This window comes from Rhinatrema bivittatum, chromosome 15, assembly GCF_901001135.1.
Source record: "Rhinatrema bivittatum chromosome 15, aRhiBiv1.1, whole genome shotgun sequence".
In the NCBI taxonomy this organism is placed as follows: domain Eukaryota; kingdom Metazoa; phylum Chordata; class Amphibia; order Gymnophiona; family Rhinatrematidae; genus Rhinatrema; species Rhinatrema bivittatum.
Window position 1 is genome coordinate 22,816,381 of NC_042629.1, and position 27,703 is coordinate 22,844,083.

The 27,703-nt window shown below is 46.2% G+C and overlaps 1 protein-coding gene across 3 annotated transcripts in view; it reads right to left on the bottom strand.

Annotated features, from left to right (window-relative positions):
- Nucleotides 1-27,703, bottom strand: part of LOC115076425 (erythrocyte band 7 integral membrane protein-like) — a 45,160-nt gene that overhangs the window by 16,648 nt on the left and 809 nt on the right. For 2 of the 3 annotated variants that reach the window (XM_029577856.1, XM_029577854.1), the window contains exons 2-6: nt 27,038-27,141; nt 25,592-25,664; nt 11,877-11,959; nt 9,469-9,672; nt 2,016-2,150 (exon numbers count right to left, since the gene is read on the bottom strand). In XM_029577856.1, the coding sequence (XP_029433716.1) occupies nt 2,016-2,150; nt 9,469-9,672; nt 11,877-11,959; nt 25,592-25,664; nt 27,038-27,141 (599 nt within the window). Of the gene's footprint in view, nt 1-2,015; nt 2,151-9,468; nt 9,673-11,876; nt 11,960-25,591; nt 25,665-27,037; nt 27,142-27,583; nt 27,621-27,703 lie in introns of those variants that run through there. The other variant, XM_029577855.1, reaches the window with a different exon arrangement.

Consider the following 27,703-nt stretch of genomic DNA (forward strand, 5'->3'; position numbering starts at 1 on the left):
AACCACACCGCCTGATCTTCCGCCAGCTTAGATAAAGGCAGCGAGGAAGCAAACATCTGAGTATCAGGAGGACAGGCTAAAGAGCCCTCTGTATACAAATGCTCATAAAACTTAAAATACTGCCTTTCAATGTCACCTAAATCCGAGGAGAGCAGATCAACTGGCTTTAACGGTTTTGTAAATAGTTTATAAAGTAGTGGAATAGTCCAACAAAAAGGTAATGTAATCCATTTCTTGATTTAATTTTCAGGAGCTGACACTGCCTTCCGAAGGACAAAGAAATATTTTCTGGCAAACATCAACTTTTGCTCTGATCTCCTCATTCTGTTTGAGCCTGAAGCTTCACTCCCAAATATTAGTCAAGAAATGTATTGTTAGTCCAAGAAAAAAAAGCAACACCTTATATTCATATTTTGTCTCAAATTTCCATTAATAGTTGAAAAATTATTCTTTCAATAATCACAAGCAGTTTAACACCCGATTGCGTACTTTGAATTCATTTGCACTTGCCTTTGCTTTTTGGTGCAACACACACAAGCTTGCATGGCTTCCTTCCCATGTGCCTGTAAACTAAAGGAGATCCTGCTTGCCGGCAAGCAGAACACAGAGGAAATCATTAACAAAGCAAGTACCTAGCCTTCCACTCCAAGCGAATGTGGAGGCAAGCTACAAAAACAGACGGCCCGTTTTGTCCCTCCTCAATATGCTCTTGCTTTACATTCTGACCCGTAATAGCCTCTGCAAGTTTTCTTCGTCCCATGCACTGCCCAGAAAGCTTGGCTGTGCTGCCCCTGCCGAGCTGACAGGTCCTATTTGGAGCACGCTCTTATATCAGGCTGTGACAGAGAGAGAGGCTGTGTCTGCTGCTGTGATTGTGGGGAAGAGCACAGCTGGAATAGGAAGGTTTTTATTGTCAAGAGGACAGTGTTTGAATACAAAGTTTCCCATGGCAGTGGAAGATACTACAAGCCCCAATCATCAGCAGCAACTGGAAAAATTTACTTTTATACTGTTGCCTGGGAAACCAGATTGTTTGAGCAGTCTTGTTTGCTTTAAGGGCAGAAACAGATTCAGAGATATGGCTGTAGACAGAGAGAGCCAACACTAACTAGCAAGTTTCACAGTCAACAAATCCACTTCCAGCCCCTGCTGCTTTTGCTTTTTAATCATCTCTTAAAGCATTCAGTGGTTTATAGCCCAATACATGGCACTGAGAAAAGCAGCACTACAAATCCCAGAATGCTTCAGGGCAGTCAGAGTGCCCCTGATAGCTAAACTTGATCTCACATAAGCAAGGCTGGATTTAGCTTTGGTGCATCCCTAGGTACAGTAACAGGGGGAGCGGTTTTTTCTGAAGTTGTGAGAAGGAGCAGAAAATGGCAGGGACCTCTTTTGAAGCTGTGGCATCAGAGCAAGGAAGGAGGAACCCTCCCTAGAGATGGGTGCTTCCTCCTCATTTCTTTGGGTGACTCTCTCTCATATCGGACTCACTCCCTTAAAGGTGCATGGTACCCTCCAGAAGCAGTATAATAGAAAATCCCAACCTGCCCATAGGCCACCCACTGTCTACCAGATAACAAGTTAAGCCTGTTATTTTTAGCAAGCTTAAAATGGCTAGAAAAGAAGGCCTTTGGATCAACAATCAAACGTCCAACAAGCAGTATGGACTACTCAAAAGCACTGATGAACATGCACACCTGCAGTGGGCTGCAATTCTGATGCACGAGTCCCCAAACTACAGTTATCATAATCTGCCCAGGCCAAAATTTTCAAAAGAATTTCTGCCTTTTGTTTTTACACGTATGACTAAATCTAAAATATAATCCATGCCGCCAGTGCGGCTCCCTCGGCTGGGGAATCAGAAAGCACATATTACGGCGTTCTTGTCCCCATGTAAGCTTATGTGGCTGAATTTTCGTTCCTTGCATCCGCAAGATGCACTTCAGCCCAGGCACCTGTCTTAGAATCAAGGCGGCAGAAGAGTGGCTTTTGCCGTGTGCCAGGACGCTTCCCACCTTAGCTTTGGCCTCCCTCGCCGCCTCGGCTTCCGCTGCCATGGCTCTCTGCAAGTTCTCGGGCAGCTTCACGTCCTTCAGCTCTACTCCTTCCACTTTCACGCCCCATTCTAGGGTGGTATCACGCAGGTTAAGCTGAGGGCAACATACAAGAATGAGAGAGGAGCAAAACACTTTCCAAGCCAAAAAAATACAGAACGCAGGACTTCATTTAACTTCACTTGGCAGGCTCCCCTCAAAAAAAACAAATGTGTAACACATACAGAAGAAAGAGTTGAACATGTTAACCTAGAAAATAATAGAATTTCCTGAAACTCCAGATTACAGATTCAAATGTGAAAATTAATGAGAACACTGTGTTTGGGTACTGAATCTTCTGATTTTCAAAAGTAAAAACTGCATTTAATTTCACTGGAATACTTAAGAGTCAATAAAAAAAATCAAAGCAAGCATGGAGAAAACCTCTAGTGCAAGTCTTCTGATAAAATTGGTTCTTAACCGATAATTTTCGTTCCAATGTACCAATGATCAGTCAGACAAGTGGGTTTATGCATCCCTACCAGCAGATGGAGGCAGAGAACAAAACATTGAGGCACTGCTACATAACCTAGAGTACCACCTGCAGCTCCTCAGTATTGACCTGTACCCAAGCCAACATGTCTGCCTTAACAAACCCCAATAAACCTGGGGCGAACAGATAAAGATTGGAGTCCCTTAAAAAAACTAGGCCCTCTTAACCTGACAGATCACACATCTGAAACTATGTACACTTCTCATTACTCTGAATATATCACATATCAGCTCAGCAACATCCAGAAGCAAGGAAGTCTTTCAAAAGATAGGGATGGGTCTCTGGACTGAGCCGTGGTATTCAGGAACGAAAATGAGCAGGTAAGAACAAATTTTCATTTTCAGTTTGTACCCTGGATCAGTCCAGACAAGTGGGATGTACCGAAGCCCCTCTATTCTGGGAGGGAACTCGAAAGACCCCCGCGCAACACTCTTTCCCCAAAAGACGCCTCCTCTGGTGCCCGCTCATCCAAGCGGTAATGTTTGGTAAAAGTGTGAAGCGAAGACCATGTCACCGCACAACAAATCTCAGGCTTAGAAAGCAGTTGACACTCCACCCACGAGTTTGCTTGCGCCCTAGTGGAATGCGCTGTCAACCCCTCTGGCATCGACCGGCCCTGACAGATGTAAGCCGAAGCTATCATCTCTTTCAGCCATCATGCAATAGTGCCCTTGGACGCCTTATTTCCCTTCTTAGCGCCTCTGCACAGGACAAAAAGATGATCAGAACTCTGAAAGGCATTTGTCGCCTTAAGATATTGCAAAAGAATTTTGCGCCCATCCAGCAAGTGAAGCTCCCTCACCCATAGAAGTATCCACAGACAAATTCGGAAAGGCCGGTACCTCGATCACCTGGTTAAGGCAAAAGGAGTAAACCACCTTAGGCAATAAAGAGAAGGAACTGTACGTAAAGAAACCCTTTTCTCCAAAAAACACAGGAAAGGGTTCTACACAACAAAGATGGCAGTTTGAAAATCCTTCTAGCTGAACATGTAGGCAACAGGAGAACCTTCAGGGTTAAGGCCTTTAGAGAAGCCCTCCTAATCAGTTCAAAAGAAGGACCACACAGCACCTGAAGAACTGTTCAGATTCCATGCTGGACAAATCTTCTGAACGGGAAGATGCAAACATTTTGCCCTTTTGAAGAAACGAACCACGACGCCAACAGTCTTCCCTGAATCCTACCTCGATGGGAACCTAAGGCTGCCACCTGAGCCCGAAGGGAATTATAGGCAAAACTGTTAGTCAAACTGCTTTGCAAAAAGGCTAGAATCTATGGAACGTCCACCTTCAAAGGCTGCACCTTGCTCTGCAAACACCAGGATTCAAAGACACTCCACACTCGGACATAAGCCAAAGACGTGGAAGGCCACCTTGCCTGAAGCAAAGTCACAATCACTGGCTCTGAATAACCTTTGAAGCGGAGCCATCGCCTCTCAAAGGCCAAGCCGCTAGACAGAATTGATCCTCCTGGTCTGAAATTATGGGTCCCTACCGCAACAGCCCTGACAGATGGGCTAAGCGAACGGGTCCGTCCACCGCCAGAAAAAGAAGGTCCGCAAACCATGACTGGTGTGGCCACCAGAATCACCCTGCCCGAATGAAGCTCTATGAGCTGCAGCACTTGACTTACAAGAGGCAGCAGTAGAAACACATACAGCAACAGGTGTGTTGGCCACGGGAGAATGAGAGCATTAATGCCCTCCAATCTGACCTCCCTTCTGCGACTGAAAAACCAATCTGTCGTCGCATTTCCTGAAGTCGCCAGGAGGCCCACTGCTGGTCTGCCCAGCCTGGCCTGAGTCAAGGAGAAGGCCTCCGTCAACAACTCCCACTCCCCCAGATCCATAAGCTGCTACACTTGCCAGATGTTTCTCCGCCCAAACAAAAAGTTATTGCGCCTCCAGCACTGCTAGACGACTCTTCATTCTGCTCTAATGGTTGATATACGGCAGTGTCGTCGCATTGTCCGAGAACACTCGCACCGATTTGCCCTGAATGAGCGGGAGAAACGCCATTAAGGCTTCGCACACTGCCCTGATTTCCAGCCAATTTGAGGGACCAGGTTGCCTCCTCTGAAGACCACTGCCCCTTGACAGACTTTCCTTGACACATCGCCTCCTCCCAACCAGAGAGGCTGACATCCGTGGTCACCACCCAGTCGGGCACTTCCCGATCTATCCCTTTCTCGAGATTGCGCCAAGACAACCACCTTGAGAGACTGGAACTGGCATCCTCTGGCAACGGCAAAGGAAGCTGAAATTCCTCCAAAAGCAGATTCCAATGGGAAAACAGCATCCTCTGTTGCAGGCGCATGTGAGCAAAGGCCCATGGAATTAACTCCAGTGTAGAAGCCATGGAACCCAGGACCTGTTATTAATCCCAGAACCTGGGAACCGACAAATGCATCAGCCGAAGGACCTGACTCTGCAACTTGACTACCCGCTCCATAGTCAGAAACATCTTCCCCATCCGGGTATCGAAGAGTGCCCTCAGATATTCCAACGAGAGGTTCGACTTTAAATGGCTCTTTTCCAGATTCGTCACCCAGCCCAATGAATCAAGGAGCTGCCGGACCCACTGGACTGAGTGACTCCATTTCAGATTTTGCCCATACTAACCAATCAACCAGGTATGGGAGCACCAGGATACCTTCCTTCCTGAGTGCCGCTGCCACTATCACCATCACCTTTGTGAACGTGCGCGGAACAGCTGCTAACCCAAATGGAAGGGCTCAAAATTGGAAATGCTCCCCCCAGGAGCCTGAACCTCAGGAACCATTGGTGTTCGGCCCGAATGGGGATATGGAGATAAACTTCCGACAACTCCAATGATGCCAGAAACTCCCCTTTGTGCACTGCTGCTAACACCGTGCGCAACGTTTCCATCCTAAACCGTAGCACTCAGAGGGCAGCATTGACCTTCTGCAGATCGATAATGGGCCGAAACGTCCCCTCCTTTTTGGGCACCATGATATATCGACCTTGCCTCCTCTCCAGAGGGGCACTGGAACAATGGCGTGCAGGAGGTGAAGCCGTTGCAACATCTCCTGAACTGCCTCTCGCATGGTCCGGGAGAAACAGTGGGAGATTCAAAGGTGTCCTTAAGTAGATGAGAAAATTCCAAGGCATAGCCACCTCTCACTACCTCCAGGACCACTAGTCTGACGTGATCTTGGTCCACTCCTCTTAAAAGAGGGAAAGCCTTCCTCCAATAGCCTCTGGAGAGGAGTGGACCAGCGCACCTTCAATGACCAATCTTACTTCCGCCTCCTCCTTGGGGTCTACCATCCCTTGGAGGCCTGCATTGGGCTGGAAAAGACTGCTGCCTGCCTGAATTCTGCTTTTGCAGCGCTGGCCCCGGGCTTCTGCTAGCACAAAACCACCTCGCTTCTCGGAATCGAGCTCACGGAGGAAAAAACTTCTTGGGTGTTTTCTTCTCCTCAGGCAACATATTACCTTTCGCCTCCCCCACTTGCTTCATGAGCTGCTGCAAATCCTCTCCAAATAGCAGCTTTCCCTTGAAGGGGAGGTTAGACAGCTGCACATCCTTCAACCAATTTCGTAGCCATAGGAGTCTCCTCGCGGTTACCACTATCTTCTGGAGAGGTCTGGATCATGTCGTACACAGCATCAGCCACAGAGGTCACTCCCGCCTGTGCTGCCTCAGCTGCAGTCCCTTACCGTTTGTGTGCCTTATGTACCCAGCACACACACTGCATCAAACGTCTGCACACCGTGGCATGAAAACTCCAAGCCAAAACCTCAAACCGTCTTTGAGCAGGATCTCCAGATTCCGAGCCTGGACATCTTTTAGAGCTGCCGCTCCGGCTATCGAAATGGATGTTTTCTCCAGGACTTCAAGATCTGCTCCGGCCAGGGGTATAGCTTCGCCACAGCTCTCACTACCTCCAGGCCCGCCTCAGGAGATTCCCCTCCCAATCTACCAGCATCTTCACTGTCGTCTGCAACGGAAAGGCCTTAGAGGTTCTTCTTAATCCTTCCAGGACCGGGTCAACCCTTCATTATCAGAGTCCTCCCAGGTTTGTTCCAGCAAGGGATATAGCTTAGCCATAGCCCTGGCTGCCTTCAGGCCCGCTTCAGGAGACTCCCACTCCCGATCCACTAACATCTTCACCTTCTTGGGTAAAAGAAAACCGCCTTAGGAAGCCCCACGCAGTCCCTCTAGGACCGGGTTCACCCCTTAATCCCCAAATCTTCCAACACCTGGGGAACCAGCAGACCTAACTCCTCCCTGTGGAACAACTGAACTAGCTAAAGGCAGTCACTTTCAGCAGTCGGGACTTCATCGAAAAGGATCCAGTAAATCGCTGACAGGGATTTTTCCAGCACCACCGCAGTATCCTGCTGATCGGGCCCATCCGACTCGTCTGACATGTTCCCATCCTGAGGCGCGGATTGTCCCAGCCCAAGGAGACATAGGATCCCCTCCAGCGCCCGTCTGCTCCCCCCGAGGCTTTTTAGTCACAAGGGTTTTCCTGGGAAGCGACCGCCTGGATCCTGTCTCCTTCTCAGTCAAACAGACCTTGTGAAGAAGCAGGACAAGATCCGCTGACAACTGCACCGAATCCGAAGAGGAGAGATCCCGCCCATCATCCCTCTGACCCCCGTCCCTTCCCTGTCACCAGAACAGCTTAAAATCGACAGGCAAAAGCGGGGGAGGGGAGCCTCGAGGCTCTGAAGCAGCCTTTTAGATCCTGCCATGTGCTCTCAAAATGGCCACCGGTGCCTCCCCCCGGGCCTGCAGCACCGACCCGGCCGACCTCTTGGTCCAACCAACCCCGATCGGCCCGCGGAGGTCCCAGCCCCTTTCGAGGCACCCTCCGCATACAGCTCATTTGTACAGAGTCAAACTCCTCTCACACTGCAGCCGCAGCAACTTTTCCATCACTAAGCGAGCATCGGCCTGAACCGTGGTCGGGCCTAAAAATAACCCCTGCCGGTGGCGCGTCCCCGATGGAAGTAAGCCCCCGGCCCAGGAGGTTTTTGCCCTCACTCACCTGGCCCTGACTCCTGCCAGCTCAGCCAATCAGCACCTGAGCTGCTCCCTTCACAGTGCTGTTTTTTTGGTTTTTAGTTTTGTTTTTTTAAAGGCACAGACACCGAATAAAGGAAATAACCAGCAAACAAGGAAAGCACAAAGAAAAGGTCTACTTCCCTGCTTCTGGATGCGGAGGGAGCAGACTCTGGGGGTGAGGGAACCAGTACCCCTGGCTTTCACCTACCCTGAACGATAAAGGCTGAGCCAGCTGAGGTGTCACCAACCCCCCCCTCGCCCTGCTCAACCCAAGGGATGGCGCACGAAGGAACCCAAAACCTCGGGGAGCCTTCCAGGAATCTTCTGTCTTTTGTTTGTTTTTTTTTAATCAAACTCCAGACTGCAGGTTTGCACCTCTACCATCTGCTGGAGACAGAGAAATACTGAGGGACTGCAGGTGGCACTCTCAGTTATGTAGCAGTGCCTCAAAGATTTTGTTCTCTAGCTCCATCTGCTGGTAGGGATGCATAAACCCACATGTGGACTGATCCGGGGTACAAACAGGAAGACCACACTCTTTATCATTTACTCTAGCTTGCTCTGGCTGGAAATGATGGTTCTTTTGAAGAACCGTACTTCCTGTTCAGTGAACAAATGCCCTCTGTGCAGTGAAATGAATTCCTTTTCTGTCTGCTAACAGCGCGGAGAGGTCATGCAAGTTTCACCCGTCAGCAACATGCACAAATCTCTCCATAGCAGGTGCCAGGTCCAGAGGGCCGGATTTAAGATTCGAGTGCCCTTAGGAAGAGGCCAGGGTGTTGGGGGGAGGGGACCTTCCAGATCAGAGTGCATGGGGGGTGGGGCTCACCGTCTCTGGTATCCTAGTCACGCATCCATGTTCCCTGTGCTTAGGTCTGGCCCTGCAAATCTCCGCAGTATTTCAATAATAATCTAAAGACCACATTCACAGAAAAAAAAAAATACAATTGCAAGAGCTTAATAGTAACAGTAAAGACTTAAAAGTTTTAAATGAGACAAGAAAATACATTTTCAATTAGCTTTGGGGAGCCCTGCATCAGGTTTGTGCAGAAGAAAGCAGGGAGTATATAAGTAAGTTACAGCTCGCCTTACAATAGTGGCATTTCTTTTTCATGCTGAAGAAGAGTTGTAAAGAAAAGGATGTGGAGGAGCTTGTGTGTTTGCAAATGGGAACGAGAGAGACAGCAAAATTTAGGGCTAGAGCAGAACGATGTCCAGGAACGTATGGGGGCACTTTACTGAGCAGTGAGAATGAAAACTTCGGGGACCATGTCATCTCCTTCCGACTACTTACAGAGGAAATGGACTGGCGCCCCCTAATGTCAGGACTTAAACTGATTTCTGTTTCCCCTCGGAGGAATGCTCAGAAAGTCCTGTGACCAAACAGCACCGTCTGGCAGATAATTCCCCATCTTCTTGCAAAAGGGAATTGCTGGAACATTGCTTTCCTACAGAGGCACCTTCCAATTTAAACCACTTACTAAAGAAATAATCATTATAATTAAAAAATAATTGAGCTCTCGTGCTACCTGCATCGTTCATATCTGAGGGGGGTCCCTCACTGACCCTTCTTGCTTACCGGCAGCTTCTGGAACGGATCCGAACAGAACCACGGGGTCCTGCAGGATGCTTTGCAATATGCCAATCCCTGCTGCACACAAACCACCCTGTACACAGCCCAGGATTTTTCTGACAAACAGTAAAAGAAATCGTTCAGAGCACTGGACGCCCACTAGAAGCCACAGAGAAAGTTAGGGTTTTGTTTTTTGATGCCATTTTGTAAAAGGAGTCACTACAAAATGCAGTGATATAAAAGTTTTTTAAAAAATGTAAAAAAAAGTCTTACTTCCATCTGTTTTGCCATTTCCTCCCGCTCAACCAAAATTTCCGAGAGGTTTTTTAAGCCCAGTATGTTCCGGAGCGTGGTCTGGGCGAGCATCTGAGTTGCCAAAGTCACATCGTCCAACTTAAAAACTGAAGCAATGGGATCCACTATATGGTAATACAAGACGGCATCCACCGTGATTGTGACAGAGTCCTTGGTCAGAAGCTGAAAGGAGGAGACAGACAAATGTGAGGCTACCAGCAGGAAGAGAGCCCAGAGCTCAGAATTCTAAATGCTACTGAAACGCACAAGCGTTTATTATTTCAACTGACTAGACAACAAGTTTTAATTACGCACAAGAAGGATGGAGGTACCTATTTTATTCATAAGATGTAACAACTAGAATGGGAGAGTCATTCATCAGTGCCCAATGGAGGGATTTATTTGTTACAGCACTGCAATGTGAGATACCAGGAGACCCATGTTCAAATCCTACCACCAAAAAACACCACACACAGCAGTTAAGTGGAGCCTCTGGAAAGTGTCGGTTTCTTTGGATTTTATTTTGTCATAGCGGGGATGCCCCATTACTGTTGCTTATGTGCATTTTGAAGCTACTATGGACAATCCTTGGAATGCAATGATCTCCCCCATCCTGTCCTGCATTTGTAAGTCAGACATGCTGGTACATTGCACGACCATTCATTCTGCTCCTGTTTGTGTTTTCAGTTCATGCATAAATAAGAAAATACACAGTGAAATTAATCTGGTTTTGTTCTATTAATCTTTGCAAAAAAAAAATAAAAAATTAATTTCAAACATACTGGACCCAATCTAAATAAATCACTCTTGTGAAACTTAAGTAGAACTTGATTTTCTGCAATGCTTAAAAGGTTTAAGCCCGACTGTGCTGAGATAATACGTTTGCAATACTACACTATGCCACTAAATGGTGCCTAGAACATGCCTGCACAGTTCTGAAATGGAATCTCTCTTGTCCAAAGCTTGTGGAACAGAAACTTCAATGGACAAAAGAAAAGTATTTGTGCATGGGTTTTTCAATGCACAAAGCACGCTTGGGGACCTCTGAAATAACTGGGACCTACCAGGACAGTTCTGAAAGTTCTACATTAAACTAATTTTTTGTTGATCTTATTTTAGTTTTATAAAAGCTCCCAGTGGGAAGCTTACAGCAGGCCCAGGGACCATCAGGCTAAGGCATCTCCTGCATTTCATGGGCCCCGGCTTCACCTCTTTCCTCCAGAGCTTAAGAACCAGGAGATGTTTAATGGCGAGAGCTGTGGCAAACAGCGGGAGGGACACCAACAGGCAAAAGAGAAAGATGGCAAAGGAAGCCATAACTGCAAAATAGGAACTGACTAAAAATACAAATGAAAATGAAAAGGGATTCTCAGATAAATAGTGGGAATTAAAACTTCTGAAAACATCTATCGTCACAGATCCCAAAAGCTTTTTAACAAGTGTACACTGCTGAAAGATCAAAAAGTCTGTGTGTGTCCATATTCTTAAAGGATTCAATAACAACAAGCACAACAAGTACTTGCCCTAAAGTCAGAGGACTCCAGGGGAGCTGCAGACAGCAATGGACCAGTCTGAAGATGCGAGCAGTCCAAACCACACTCTACTGCCCCCTGCTGTCAACTCACATGAAGTGCTATCAAGAGCAGAGAAATCCATGTTAACCTGCTTTCCTCTGTTTCTAGGGACAGAATAGACGCAGCTGCAGGAGATTTAAAGTGGCACTGAAGTGGGGGGGGGGGGGGGGGAGAGAGCTCAAGTGGCAGCACAGCCAACAGAATCGGAAATGTTGCAAGAGACCCCAAAAACTGAAGCCACAAACATGTGAAAGTGCCCTTGTCTGGGGTGCGCCAATGTGTTTGGGTGGGACTGCTGTATCTGTGCCACTATTACTTCCCTGCAGGGTAAAATTAATCTGGTTACACCTCTTATCTTCACTCAAATTCTTATTTATTTCATTTATATTCTGCTTTTTGACATTTCAAATCAGATTACATTCAGATACTTTAGGTATTTCCTGGTCCCCACTGGGCTCACGATCTAAGTCTGTACCTGAGGCCATGGAAAGTCAAGTGGACTTCACAAGGTCACATGGAGTGGTGGTGAGATTTGAACCCTGGGCTTACCTGGTCTGCAGGCACTGCTGTAAGCACCAGGCTACTCCTCCACTCATTCTTTAAGAAGAGCACATTTTGGACACGTATGGTTTGTAAAACAAGTACTTTGGGATCTATGATTAGAGATCTTTAGGGAAGCTTTTAAACCCCCCTCCCTTTAAATGAGAATCCTTTTACCATTTTTTACTCCCATTCTGAATCTTGTAGTCGCTTTGCCACATCTTGCTCCGGCTTTGGTAATTGGCTCAGATTTGGATTTCTCCCAAAACTTACTTCCTGGGGTGGAACCACAAAGGCAGTCGTTCTTAGGTCAATTCGGCGAAAGTCATCAATGCAGGGGAAAATCCAATATATGCCTTGGGAGGGGTTACAAAGAGAAAAACCAGATGAAGGACACAGAAAAGTAAGCCACACCTGCTTCATGTCTTCTGACAGTCCCAGCACCATTATGATAATATACTGCCACGACTCCAGCTAGGCTAGGAATGAAGGTTATTACTACTGTAAAAAGGTGAACTCAGAAGTACAAGAAATAAATAATCTGTGGAGTTATCCGCTTTTAGTAAATTATGTATTGCTCCACCTTGACCTGCAAGCCTTGATTTTTTCCCGCCCGATGCCCTTAACTCCTTGTGCTCTGGCTTACTTGCTAGCTCCCCAAGGCCTCTTCAAATCATACAGAATTCCGCTGCCTGCAATCTTACTGGTTCAAGGAGGAATCATCATATCACTCCACTGTAAAATTCAAGTGTAAAATACACTTATGTGTAAACTTATCAATCCCACCAGCATTCCTTGGATTATCTCCCTCCTCTGTGATGATCTGCTCATCAAGGGAAGTTAGAGGTGCCAGCCTCTTGAATATCTGGCTGAAACCCGCAACTGGGCATTTTCGGTCACAGGACCTCTTTCAGGCTGATGCAATATCGGTGCACGTTAAAGAGGCGCTCCCTTAACGCCTGCCAATCCACCTCTCCGGGGCATCCAATGCAAAATGCAAATGGGCGGCTGCAGTAAAAAGGAGGTGCTAGGGGAAACTGCGTGCCCCTAACACCTACTCGGCAGTGGGCGCCCGGGAGAGGTGGCTGTCAGCCGGTTAGGAAGACGGAAGCTCGATTTTAGAGCGGCCATTTTCCTAACCTGACTCCTGGCACACTTTTTTTTTTTTTATTTTATTTTGGGACATTTCTACATTTTTAAGTTCCTCTGACTTAATATCGCCATGATATTAAGTCAGAGGCAGCATTTCCTGCTTTTCTGTATACTTTTTGGGCTGCTCCAGAGCAGGCGTTAATTTTGGTGACTAAAAATGTGCACCTTGGCCTCACTTTTTTTTTTGCATGGAGGGGGAATCGTTTGCATGTGATGAGTGCTATTAACTGGACTCGCTAACCCCCCGTTTTGCATCGGAGATTATGAACATGCATCTAAAATGCACGCCCTATCATTGGTTATGCAGCCAGCACACAGTATAGCATTGGCCTGTTTGTTTGATAACTGATGCTCGCCCTTTTAAAAAACATCAAAAACTTCTCTCTTTAAAAACATCTTTAACTTGGTGGATTAGCTTTATCCCACAGCCTGCTCATGTGCTTGCTGTAAAGCTTTGTCTGCTCTCTCATTGCATGGTTTTAGTTTATCCTGGGTCTTTCCTTATTTTGAATGATATATTTTTATGTATGTTTTATTTGTAACCTGCTCCGAACTATGGAGGGTGGGAAACAGAAATCTATTAACCTGTTAATCAATAAATATAAAAATGTTTTTTAAATATATATAAAATCTTTTAATCTACAAGTTAAAAGTGTGATACGCAATCAAAATCTACCATTAAAAAAAAACAAAAAACCAGACATCATTAAACACACTTTTCAAATATAGAAATATCTACAGTAACTGAATGTAATCCGCTGTGAAGTGCCCAAAAGCAGAATAAAAGTAAACAAAAAAATAAAAAAAATAAACCCGACATGACCATGTTTCAACAGCCACGCCTGCTTCGGGATAAATTACATTGAAACCACAAATATAACATGGGATCCGAATAGCTGCTACACCGCAAAAGTCATAAAACCAGAGTGTGCAGATAGTAGTGCATGACCAGCCTGCATAATTCAACTGGAAATCTGGTACTGATCATCAGAAAACGGATATGCAAAGGGCTGTGGTGCCAGGGAAGCCCAGCAGGATCAATCTGGCACTGCTTCAAGGCTGCCCTACAAGTTTCATCTATGTATAAGCAGGATGCTTCTGTGCTACTATACTTGTAAACAGTCCCAAGATCACAATTTTGTGCATTGAGCAACCCCAGAACTCTATACTTAAGGTTCAATTAGGTCTTACCTGCTAATTGGCTTTCCTCAAGTCCTAACAGACCAGTACCTGTGGGATTCTCCCTCCCACCAGCAGAGGGGGGCAGAGTGCAAAAGCTTCCTCTATTAAGTCACTACCATAAAGGCTGGCCCAGCAGAGGAGAAGTCAGTAGTCTTTTGCCAAAGCATGGCTTGTTGCTTGTATTCTTATATCTCCTCTTTTTTTTTTTAATTTAAGGAGAGCTCATTACCTGGCCTGCTCCTTTGTCTGTCTTGTTCTCCCAGGATGACATTTTCCCGGGTATTATAGGACGCTGGTTCCCTATCTTCTGCAGTAAGGGATCCAGGACACATCACAAAACGAAAGAAAATAGTAAGTGGAGAACAGCCTGCCTTCGCATTCAGCTGTGCTCCCTTGTTCCTTATGTTTTAACTTACTTATCAGACTGCTTATTCTTTTCTTACGAGCAGGATCTAGTCTGGTCTGTCAGGACTTAGAGAAAGCCAATTAGCAGGTAAGACCTAACTGAGCCTTCCTCTTCGTCCTGCCAGACCAGTAACCTGTGGGATGTACCTAAGCTGTACTTGCCCCGGGTGGGACCCCTAGTGCTGCTTCCAAGACCCCAATACCAAACGGTCTCCTCCCTTTCCTGAAGGTATAATCTATAGTGTTTTTTTATAAATGTGGACAGATGACGACGTGGCCGCCCTGCAAATGTCCCTTGACACAACTGCTCTGTATTCTGCCAAGACGCAGCTTGAGCTCTCATGGAATGCAACCTTGGCCCCTCCAGCACTGGTTTGTTCTTCATTATATAGGCTGTTGCTATTCTCTCTTTAATCCATCTCACGATTGAAGCTTTGGATGCTGCCTGCCCTTTTCTGGGTCCTGTGAACAAGATAAATTGTCTGACTTCCTGAAGTCATTGGTCTCTTCCGGGTACTTTAAGAGGCACCTGTGAACATCTAGGAACCTCAGATCTCTGTTTCCCTACGCATTCCTCCTTCCTAAATCCAGGACGAGAGATGGGCTGACTGAGATGAAATTCTGATACTTCCTTGGGTAGAAAGGTGGGTACCAGTGTGATTGTAACTTTTCCTTTGCAGGACAGCACTTGCAACTCCAAGATCCTTCTGGCCAAACACAGGGCCACTAACACTTCCATCTTTATTTAGTGTTAGCTCTTTCAAAGAAACCTCCCTGATGGGCTCAAAAGGCGCTGACAAGCATATTCAGCACCAAGTTCAGGTCCCATGGTGTTACTATGACCTTCCGAGGAGATCTCACCTGCTTTGCTCCCCTGAGAAAATGTACCACATCAGTGTTAGCAGCCACTGATATTCCTCTGCATGGCTCTCTGAAACTTGCAATCACTGCCACTTGCACCCTCAATCTGTTAACTGCTAGGCCTTTCTCTAGCCCTTCCTGTAGAAACTGCAAGATTGAAGCAATCCCTGCTTTCACTGGGGGCCAACCCTCTATTTTTACACCAGGCTTCGAAAACTGTCCAAATGTGACTATATGTGACTATATGTGAAGGAGGTAAACTGCTTTCTGGCCTTTAACAGGGTTGCAATTACTTGCTCTGAGTAACTTCTTCTATTAAACCTTCTCCTTTCAATAGCCAATCCGTAAGAGAGAATTTTTCAGATTGTGCCCTTACTATTGGCCCCTGCTTGAGGAGTGCTGCTATCCCTTTGAATGAGATCGGCTTTGCCTTCTTCAATCTTATCAGATCTACGTAACAGGGATGTCTTGGCCAGTCTGACCCTATCAAGACCACCCAGCCTTCGTGTTGAGAAATCTTCCTGACCATCTTGCCTACCATCAGTCAGGGGTTGAAAATGTATGACATCTGATTTGCTGGCCAGGGTTGGGATTGTACGTCCACTCCCCTGCATCGCTATTCTTTCCTTTGGCTGAAGAACCGACTGGCCTGGGTATTCTTTTTTGTTGCCCTTAAATCCCACTGTGGGTGCCCCATGCACCCGTTATGAGCATGAATGCCTCCTCTGACAGCTCCCATTCTCCCGGGTCTAGCTTCCTTCAACTGGAGGAAATCCGCCTGCAAATTGTCCACTCCTGCTATGTGCACTACAGAGAGATCCAAGAAATGCCTCTCTGCTATGTCCATGATGAGGCAGGCCTTGGATCCCCCTGCTTGTTCACATAGGCCGCTGCTGTGGCATTATCCGGGCAGACCTGGACTGCTTTGTTCCCTAACCAGGATTGAAAATGGCCTAGGGCCAACCTGATTGCTCTTAACTCTAATACATTTGTGGAACTTGGAACCATTTGGTATGGCCAGGACCCCTGAGCGTGTGCTCCCCATCCCCGATGACTCACAACTGCAGTTACTATTGTCAGAGGGGCTCTTCCGGAAAAGGGTTTTTTTGAGTCTAGCCACCACCACCGACTCTGGCTGCTTCGTTACGACAGAGGCTAACTTTGTGGCTACCAGTTGTACCACAGGTGTGCCTGGTGCTCTCGTCCATGGCACTACCCCTATTACCATTGCCATGGAGTCCAAGACCTGCAGATATCTGCACATAGATGGGACTGGGGCGTGTGCAGGGCCTGCTCTTGCTCCTGCAGCTTCCCTATCCTTCAGTCTGTCAGACACTCTCTCCCTAACTCAGCACTGAAAAGTACGCTTAAGTACACTAGCATCAGACTGCCTTGTTCACTGTCCAGCCTAATTTCTCCAGGACATGGACTGTTCCCTCTGTGGCCCGTCAGCCTTCCTACTGGGAGTCTGCTCTTATTGGCCAATCGTCCAGGTAAGGGTGCACTTTGACCCCTTCCTTCCTTAAGAAAGCCGCCACTACTACCATCACCTTTGCAAAGGTCCTTGGTGCCATGGCCAGTCCAAAGGGGAGTGCCCTGAACTGGTAATACTGACCCGCTAGCTCGAAGCCTAAGTAACGCTGGAAATCTCTCCTGATGAGAATGCGAAAATATACTTCTGTCAGATCTAAGGCTGCCAGGAATTCCCCTGTCCTTATGGCTGCCTTTACTGTAGCCAGCGATTCTATAAGGAAATGGGGAAATACCAGGACCCCGTTTACTCACTTTAGGGTCCAGCACTGGCCAAAAGCTTCTTTGGTACTAGGAAACAATAGAGTATACCCCGTGCCTTCCTGACCGGCAGTACCGGGATAACGGCTTGCAGCTGAATTAACCTAACATCTGCATGACCGCAGCTCCCCTGCTTGCCTTGTATGGGGAAGAAATCTTCTGAAGGGAAATCCAGTGAGCACCCTGAAAGGACTGCGGCCATCCTGAGGCCTGCTTTTGCCCTGAGCCAGAGGCCATCTTGCCAGACCGAAAAACACCACAAGCCCCTAAATCGGACACGCACAGAAAGGTCTTCTTGACGGTTTTCTTGTCCTCTGGCATTCTATTCCCCTTGGAATCCCTCACGGTTTCAGGTCTTCACCAAACAGCCACTTCTCCTTAAAAGGAAGATTACACAGCTGTGACAGACCACACATCCGCCAGCTTGCCCTTAAAAGAAGAGATTACCAAAAGGAAAAGTAACAAAAAGAATACTTCCCTGCTTCTGGCTAATAGCTGAAGATGACAGGACCTTAGAGAGATCCCTGGCTTTCCCTCCCTCTGGAAGATGAAGGCCGAGGCAGATCAGGGATTACCAACCCCCCAACTCACTCTGCTCTACCTGAGGGAAGGCCCATGAAGGAACCTAACACCTTGGGGAGCCTCTTCTCTTCTTCTAAGAATTTAAGAAACTTCTATATTTTATTTCTTTTTTTTTAAACTCCAGATTGCAGGTTTGCACCTCTATCATCTGCTGGAAACAGAAAAATACTGAGGGACTGCAGGTGGCACTCTCAGTTATGTAGCAGTGCCTCAACGGTTTTATTCTCTGCCTCCACCTGCTGGCAGGGATGCAAAACCCATTTGTCTGCACCAATCTGGGGTACAAACAGGAAAAGGAATTCTTCTTCTTACCAGGTCTCCCAATATTAGGAATAGGGGTCTGGAACCCACCCAGAAAGTCTCCCAGGGGGAGAGAAGGCAGAACCCAAATAGAAAAAAAAAACTTTTGAATGCAAGCAGATAAAAATTTTACAAATTCTGAGCTATGACTCAAGATTTATTATCACAAGTTTAAACAGTGAGAAACAAGTAATGAAAATACTATAAAGGTACTGTAAGTTTTCCACGGTTAACACAACTTGGTTTTCTTTTAATTCCCAGATGATAAGTATTTCAAACTAAGAGAACCGGTTCTCCTACCTTTATCATAAGACAATCAGATCCGTGTGGTTTGAGTATTAACTGCTATACTTTCTATAACAAGAATTGAATAATGCTGCTATGAAGAAAGTGAAGCTTTCTGTTCTAATTCTGCCTTGCAGATCCAGCAGGACAGAGTCAACACTAATTACAAGTCAGTACATAAAGTATTTTGTGTTTCTTGATTCTGAATGTCTGTTTAACCTTTTTTTTTTTTCCTTTGTCTCTTTCCAGTGAACTCTCAAAGCCCTGTGAACTCTGAGGCTTTTGTACTGTGTGTTCTTCACGTCTCTGGTACAATTACTTATGACGGCTGCTGCAGTGATTCTATACTCTTTCTTTGTATTTCTGTTTGCAAGTTCCATGTAAACCGATATGATGTTTCTCACGAATACCGGTCTATAAAAGCTTTTAAATAAATAAATAAATAAAATTTAAACGTTCCAGTCCAGCTAGACTTTACGGTAAGTATGCACTTAGCTGACTTTATTTAGGATGAATCTTTGTATGCTCTGCTGTTAATAGGGGCACGGCTTGAGTGACCTAAGGTTCCGTATGCCGCTCCCCAACTGTGATCCTCATGTTGTACTGGGTACGTTGGCTCTGGAGCAGTCAGAAACCTATCTGTACGCTTTAAATAACAAAATAGCGTGTTCCTCCACAACACTAACCGCATTGATCTTCTGGACTGTAATAGGAGTCCTCCCTCAGGGGCCGATGCAAAAACTTTGTGCTGAAAGTCGGCACTGTGTGTTCAACACCCGCTTTCCTAACACGCCCCCAGGCACCTCGCCTGGGGGCGCGTTGCAATATTTAAATTAGGGCTTGCGCTGTCCAGGACGCGCTAGGGGTGACTGCGCACCCCTAGCACCTCCTTGATAGCGTGTGCACATGCACGGGTTAGGAAAATGGACGCTGATAAATTCAGCGTCCATTCTCCCAACCCGACTATTGGCTGTTGCGTTCAGGCCTGCTCTCGCTCTCGCTCCACCCTGTCTACCTTAGTGGCGACTCCCTTCGGGTCTGACGGACAGATGCTGCGCGCGCTCCAGAGTTTGTACCGGCAAGGGGCGAACCTCGGGGGCGTCCCCCCGTAGTGACATCATCCGCTTCCACCTTAAAAGGTCTTTGCTTGCAACTATGAATTGAGTTAGCAAGGGGAATTCTTTCTCCGCTGCTCTGCCTCCACCAACTTACCTAGGGGTACCCGCTCCTCGGGGACCTCGCTCTCTCTTCTTGATTTCAGATTGCTAAGACGGGATCCGGTACTCGCTCCTCGAGGGCCTACGTCCCTGAATGCTCAGAAGACTCCTTACTACCTGGAAGCGATCGCAGACGTGAATACTATGAGTTCTATTACAGATAGGAACCGGTACTCGCTCCACGAGGGCCTATGTTCCTAATCTCCGAAGACTCCCTTCTGTCTAAGACGTTATCGCAGGTACGGAGATCGTGAGTTATTATTGCAGATAGGAACCGGTACTCGCGCCACGAGAGCCCATGTTCCTAAATCCCTTCTCAACTCTCTTCTATATCAGAAGCTATCATATATCTATATCTTGTGAATTACTATTATAGATTGCAGATAGGAACCGGTACTCGCTCCACGAGGGCCTATGTTCCTAAAACCCTCCAAAGAATCTCTTCTATTCCATAAGCCATCTCATACACAGATATTGTGAGTTCTCATTCCAGACTGCATATAGGAACTAGTACTCGCCTACGGCTCCTGTTCCTGAATATACTGAAGACTCTCTGTTGCATGGAAGCCATTACAGATATCTACAATCCTCAGCAACCCAGAGACCGCAATTCCAGTATCTGAAGGACTTCAGCCCTGCCGGGCACATCAGCTCACTACTGCCACCTCTGGTGGTTCTACTTCCTGTCTCATAAAGAACTATCTGTGTTTGTCTCCATATTCCAGCCTAGTCGGTGGTCCCTCTCAGGATATCCTCCTGGGGGCGCTGTCATCTGCCATCGGCCCAGGGATTCACCAATTTACTTTGAGTGTTCATTCCTTGCACTACTAGAGCGGTATTATATGACTGCCACTCTGTGGGAAGCCAACCCACAATAGATCATTAACTCCACTTACGAAGTATTACAACTGTTAGCTCTTCCCCTTGGCAGGGTGATCCATAACAGATTGCTAGCTCCCTGGTGGACTTATAACAGATTGCTACTCCTAGCAGCAGGGATTGATAACAGATTGTTAACTCCTCCCTCTCCAGGAGGAGATCCATAACAGATTGCTAACTCTGAGCAGCAGATTTATAACACTGGCACCAGGAGGAGTGTATTAAATCAATATAAAAATGTGGGGCACTTAATATTAATTTATTCACTCCTTCACATTGCCGATTGGGCAATAAGTGAAGGAGTGAATAAATTAATATTAAGTGCCCCACATTTTATATTGATTATACACTCCTTCTGGTGCCAGTAGTCAGGTTGGGAGAATGGATGCTGAATTTAACAGGAAAGGGACGCTTGTCAACTGAGCGTCCGCTTCCTGCACCAGACAGCCAGCGCTTTTTTTAAACTTTTGGTTTTTTTTATTTTTTTTTAAAGAGTTGTTCCTCCTACTTAATATCCCAGCGATATTAAGTAGGAGACAGTACAGAAAAGCAGTTTTTTCTGCTTTTCTCTACTAGTTTTAGTAGCGCTCAGCAATTAACGCCTGCTCCGGACAGGCGTTAATTTCTGATTGCTGAAATGTGCTTCCTAGACACTTTTTTTTTGCATAGGGAGTGAATAGCTAATATCCTCATTCACATGCATTTGCATGTGATGAGCGCTATTAGTTTCACTCCGCGTTGGCCGTGTGTTGTAGAGGCGCTAATCCCCTTATTGCATAAGGGGATTAGTTAGTGCCTACAGAACCTGCGTCCAACTGTGGCTTATATACAGGCCGATACAGTACAGTGTGCTTCGACGGAGCGCACTGTTAACCCGCTACTGGACGCGCGTTTTCCCTTACCCCTTATTCAGTAATGGGCCGAAAACGCGCGTCCAATCCACTGAACCTAATAGTGCCTGCAACATGCAAATGCATGTTGATGGCCCTATTAGGTATTCCCACGCATTACAGAAAGTAAAACGTGCAGCCAAGCCGCACATTTTACTTTCTGAAATTAGCGCCTACCCAAAGGTAGGCGCTAATTTCTTCGGGCACCGGGAAAGTGCACAGAAAAGCAGTAAAAACTGCTTTTCTGTGCACCCTCCGACTTAATATCATGGCGATATTAAGTCGGAGGTCCTGAAACTTTCCAAAAGTAAAAATTAAAAAAAAAAAAAAATTAAGTTGGTCGGCGGCTGTCGGGTTGAAAACCGGACGCTCAATTTTGCTGGCGTCCGGTTTCCGAGCCCATGGCTGTCAGCGGGCTCGAGAACTGACACTGGCAAAATTGAGCGCTGGCTGTCAAACTCACTGACAGCCGCTGCTCCAGTCCAAAAGGAGGCGCTAGGGACGCGCTAGTTTCCCTACAGCCTCCTTTTGCCCGTTTTTACCGCCGGGCCTCATTTAAATACAGAATCGTTCGCCCGCTCTCCCGCGGACTTTACTGAATCGGCCCATTTGTGTGCTCGGCTGAGCACACTGTATTGCATTGGCCTCTCAGTGTTTATTCGAAGCAACTAACAGGAACTGGGCTAGCTGATTGGGGAAAACAAAAGATAGTGCCTACAGCTTGGAGAAGAGACGACTGAGGGGAGATATGATAGAGGTGTTTAAAATCATGAGAGGTCTAGAACGGGTAGATGTGAATCGGTTATTTACTCTTTCGGATAGTAGAAAGACTAGGGGACACTCCATGAAGTTAGCATGGGGCACATTTAAAACTAATCGGAGAAAGTTCTTTTTTACTCAATGCACAATCAAACTCTGGAATTTGTTGCCAGAGAATGTGGTTCGTGCAGTTAGTATAGCTGTGTTTAAAAAAGGATTGGATAAGTTCTTGGAGGAGAAGTCCATTACCTGCTATTAAGTTCACTTAGAGAATAGCCACTGCCATTAGCAATGGTTACATGGAATAGACTTAGTTTTTGGGTAATTGCCAGGTTCTTATGGCCTGGATTGGCCACTGTTGGAAACAGGATGCTGGGCTTGATGGACCCTTGGTCTGACCCAGTATGGCATTTTCTTATGTTCTTATAATTAAAATATCCTTATTCTAGTTAGCACAGAGGAATTAAATTCAGATGCTCGCTCGTGTATGGTGAGGATTATTTTCATTCTTTCACTCACCTCTCCCACTGTTACCACAGGTGCTCATCAATATGTAGTCATCACCAGAGGCTGTATGCGTAATCTGAAAAGGTGCCACCAAGTATTTTCATACTAGGATGTTATAAGTATGAAAACACTTCTCTTTACTTCTGTGAACTCTGCCTGTATTCTCAACCTGGTGCACAGAGTGATGACTCACACCTAAAATAAATAAAATGGTTCCTCTCACTTTACAAGCAGCTCTGCCGTTGGTTATACCCCTTTTCTTTTAGCTTTCTCAGTGGCTTCTGTTATCAGCTTTGCTATAAGCAAGCTTACAGTTTTTTATAGCCAGCTCGTCTCTCACCACACCACTTCAGTAAACCAGACCTTCTCCTGGGTCAAACTCTGGTTCTCCTAGATCAGTTCAACTGAAGAGAACATACTTCTTCAGAAGATATATGTATTCTCCTATATTATGAGAACTGTAGCCCTCTCCTTGTCAGAGGAAGCCAGGACAGTGGCAGATACAGCCATATAGTGAAGGGAAAAATCACTCGCTTTATCCACATTACATTTGCCAAATTTCCAGCCAACTCTTACAAAGCTATCAATGGCTGATGAAAATTCACCACGACACAGCCAGGTTAATTTAATATTAAACTGCCTACGCTGAACCGTACCCAGAATTTACCTTCTTTTTAAAACAAATATCACACTAACAGTCACATACACTTCAAACAACCATACTGGAGATATGTGCCTTCCTCTCTGTGCTTCACCGTTGTGTATTTCTGGGATTTCAGAGGAGCCTCTGAATAACAGGCCGATTCAGTAATAACGCAGGACAGCGGACGAACGCCCGCTCGATACAGTATGCAAATGAGGTGGTGCAGTAGAAACGGGCAAAAGGACGCGCTAGGGACATTAGCGCGTCCATAGCGCCTCCTTTTAACCCGGAGCAGCGGCTGACAGCGGGTTTGACAGCCGACGCTCAATTTTGCTGGCATCTGTTCTCGAGCCCGTTGACAGCCACGGGCTCGGAAACCGGACACCGGCAAAATTGAGTGTCCGGTTTTCGGCCCGACAGTTGCGGGCCGAATTCAAATTATTATTATTATTTTTTTAACTTTTTTTTACTCTTCGGGACCTCCGACTTAATATCGTCATGATATTAAGTCGGAGGGTGCACAGAAAAGCAGTTTTACTGCTTTTCTGTGCACTTTCCTGGCGCCAGAAGAAATTAGCGCCGACCTTTGGGTCGGCGCTAATTTCTGAAAGTAAAATGTGCGGCTTGTGAGGTTTGCAAAATCAAAAACAAATACTGTTTTCTTGTTGCACTGGCCACAACAGTCTCAGTGGCAGCATTTTCGCCAGTTATTTTCAATAAGTATTGCAGGGACCATGACAGCCTCATTGAATATGCAGAAGTCATAGCATTCAGACGGAACCATAGCAGCTCTCGCTCCTTGCAGGATCTCAGGATACAGGCACGTGAGCCATAATACTCCCAGTAGCACAGGGAGGGGAGCAGGAGCTCTCACAGCTTGCCCGCACATCTTCCCCATGCAGTAACATGCCCAGTGAGAGAACTGAAAAAAACAAACAAACCCATGCCACATCCCAGCAATGCTCTGTTAAAGCCCAGGTTTCAGGTCAGTTAAAAAAAAAAACCTTTACCCACTAATTTCTGTATTTTAATCTTTGGCTATTTCCTCTTTCAGACTTAGGACCTGGGAGATTTTTTGTAATTAGGGCCCCCAGCTCATCTGCCCTCAACAAATGCATAACTGAGTCCCTAGCCTCCAGTTCTTCCTCATTTAAAGTATCTTCCTGGGAAGAGCCCTCCTCCTCCCCAAACTCCACCCGGATTCCACCCCAGGTCTTCGATCTTACCAGCCCAGCTTTTCCCCTGAAGAAACAGCCTTATTCTGCTTATCTTTCATCTGGAAAGCGGCTTCCCGCGTAGCCAAGATGAAGTCTGAGGAAAACTCAAGCTCCTTATCCCCTGAGGGCTCCTCGCTGCCCCACCCTGCAAAGATGCGGAAGGAAGGAAGCACCCCCCAGTGCAAGCTGTTCAAGTGGCCCAGCCTCACGCCCTTCCTCCAACACAACTGCGGCAGAAAGCGCCAGCGACGCTAGGGACCCCCACCTGCTGCACTTCTTCCCCGTGTCCATACTTAGGGCAGGGAGCAATGGTTCGGGACGGGCTGCTTCTCCGCCTTTTTTCTTGTTACATCAACAGGCAATTTCATCGGGAAACCAGGAGACCTAAACAACCCGCTGACCAGGGGAGAAAACATCAGACCTACGGAGGCTGTCATCCCGCAGGTTCCCCACCCCGGCTCCTAGGGAAAGCGACCTTAAAAAAGGCCGTTACCTTAGAGCCCTTCTTGCACTGCTGGACCACCGATGTCAGTGCTACGTCCCCTCTGCTGGGCCAGCCTTTATGGTAGTGATGTCAGAGAGGAAGCTTTTGCACTCTGCCCCCATCTGCTGGTGGGAGGGAGAATCCCACAGGATGAAGAGAAACAATGCATTTTATTCTATAGTTACTCATTCCTCAAAGCAAAGAGGGCGGGGTATGCTGTAACTTCCAGTGTGTCCTACTACAAGTCTCACTGTAGAAAGCAGAGGGTGGGCTCTGTCTGTTGTTGATTTTGGTACTGAGGATACAGCCTGAGCAGGTTCAGCTCAGGGGAGGTGTGTGTGGGTGGAGGCAACCAAAAAAGTGAACAGGTAGCACATGGAAGACAGACAACTGGAGCCCAGATGGACTGCGATGCCTGCTCTCCCCTCCCTCACCTACTTCCAACGTTTTGCAGAGAGATAAGGGAGTAACCAGTCTAGGTTCTCTGTCAGACTGCAGTCTTAAAACGGCTTTGCTAGTGCCGGGATACATAGTGCTCCTGTCTGCAGATCACTCGATGGTTGCCATTGACAATGTACAAGACAAAGAAAGCTCTCAGAGTGCTAGTCCAGTAAACTTGAATTAAATGAAGAGGACACTGATGAAGCGATAGAAAGACCTATTATTTGAGCCCAACAATGGCACAAACCCAACTGGCGAGTGGCAGGGATCTCTCCTTTATTTCCAGCATCGTTTCGCTGCCCATGGACTAAACTCATGGCATTCTGCATCTCCCAAGTTCAGCGCGGCCTGCTTGGCAGGGACAATGTTCCAGGTGCACGGAGACTCTCTTACCTGGTCCTCTGGCTCCATGTCGATTGATTTTACCCAGTCGAAAAATGACTGCTCTTTCATATTCTCGGACTATCTAAAAGTGAAGGGGACAAATGTAAAACTCTACCCTGCTGCTTCAATAACTACACATCACACAAATAAGCCCACAAACATGCAACATATTGGTTCCACTAGCCAGCCAGCTACCCACCCACCCAGTCTCCAACAGTCATTGTGCCATCTTTTTCTAAAAACATGACAGGGAATCCCACAGGCCAAGATATGAACCTTGTTGCTGGAATAATCTCTCTCTGTTAACTCTGCTTTCTGTTTTGGTTTTGTTGTAATGGGCATGTCACAAAAATTATACCCTTCTATATAATTAGTGATTATAAACATTATGTAATATTATTAGATATCAAAACTACATGTTCATAAATTCATAGTACTCTTTTCAGATATTCTGCCTCATGCTGACTTGCACCATCAAAATTCATCATCAGCTGTTTTAGCATTTATTGTTGGGCAGCAGGATGCATCAACAAGGAGCTAGATATTGCTCTTTTAAATACTTATCAATTGTTACTGTGTATGCCCTCTCTCCCCCAACCAAGCAGCTGTCACAGATATCAGTCCCAGCCTGGATCATCCTCCTATTCTGTCCCTATAGTGCTAAGTTGTGATCAAGCACCCCAAAAACATACTTAGCCTTAATAGTTAAAATAAATAATTAACCCACAGGTCACCCCCACATCAGCCCTCCCAATTTAAAGAGGTCTGAATTATCTTTAAGTAATCTAGAAATTACTAACCATTCATAAAAATTAATCTAGACAACAGCAGTAGCAAGAGTAGGGAGACAGCAAATTCATATTCTTGCACTGATAGCATGTGTTACTCTTCACCCAATACAAACCAGAACTAAAAGGTTTCCCCAAAATAGATCCTGGGGACCCTCGACCACTAACCAAAAACATGCAAATTAAAAATGTATGCAAATCTAGCTCATTATTCATTGCAGCTGACCTGAAAATCAGACCAGAGTTTGGGAGCCCACACACCAGCTCTTGTTGCTCTGAGTCAGTCCATCCAGGAGACAGATTAATGTGACATTGTCATCTACTATGAACTCGAAAAGCACAGAGTGCCATCTCTTTTCTTTTCTGAATTTAAACCAAATTCAGTGGTGCAAGGAGGAGCCCATGGTGTAGAAGGCACAGTGAAGCCCCTCCCGGGATTTTCTGCACAATGAATCTGAGATGGGTTTTACCACCAGCTTCCAGAGTGCTTCAAGACCATTTCTGACATGTAGCTGCAACTTACAAAATGCTCTGGCAACTGTGTCCAGAGAGAGGGGGAGGAACTCCACATTCATGCAAAAACTGTAAAAGAACTGCCTTTTAAGCAGGTCTGAAACCTATTTTAGATGCACTGCGGAGCAAGTTGGGACCAGAAAGAGGAATTTACCTTGATACAGCACCAGATAGATAAAGGTAAGGTGACAAGAATCAACAACAAAGAGAGGAACATCAGGGTCCAGCCACAGCAGCCAATACCTTCATTTTGGCTTTCTACAGGGGCACAGAAGGATACAATTATATAAGCCAAGTATTTATACAGAAAACATATTAGAATGCATTTCAAGAGGAGCAATGAGAGCTGAGAAATCCAGCGATTTCTTTCACTGGTCTAGAATAACGTTTTTACAACCAAGAAAATGTTTAAGAAGCTGCGTACTGTAAGAAAGAACTTCCAACAATTTTGCAAATGATCTCAGACCCTGCTCTTTAAAGTTTGCTGTGCGATTCTTTTTTTTTTTTTTTAATATGAACATAGAATGGGAGAAAGCACCTGGGAAACCTTTTGATATTGCATCGGCCTGTACATTGTTTGCACGGGCTCCGGATACCGGATGCAGAGTTTAGAAATCCTGATCTCTCCTGCCACTCACAAAACCCGTATTTAAAGGACAGATCTACCATAGCCAAGACAGGAACAGATGCAGAGGTTTACCAGGTCCCGGCTTTAATGCCATTTACTGATTTTAAAGAACCACGTGCAAGACAATCTTTATATGTAATGATGCTTTCTCGCCGTAGAATAATCTGTATTTCCAGCGCGGCAGGAGGACAG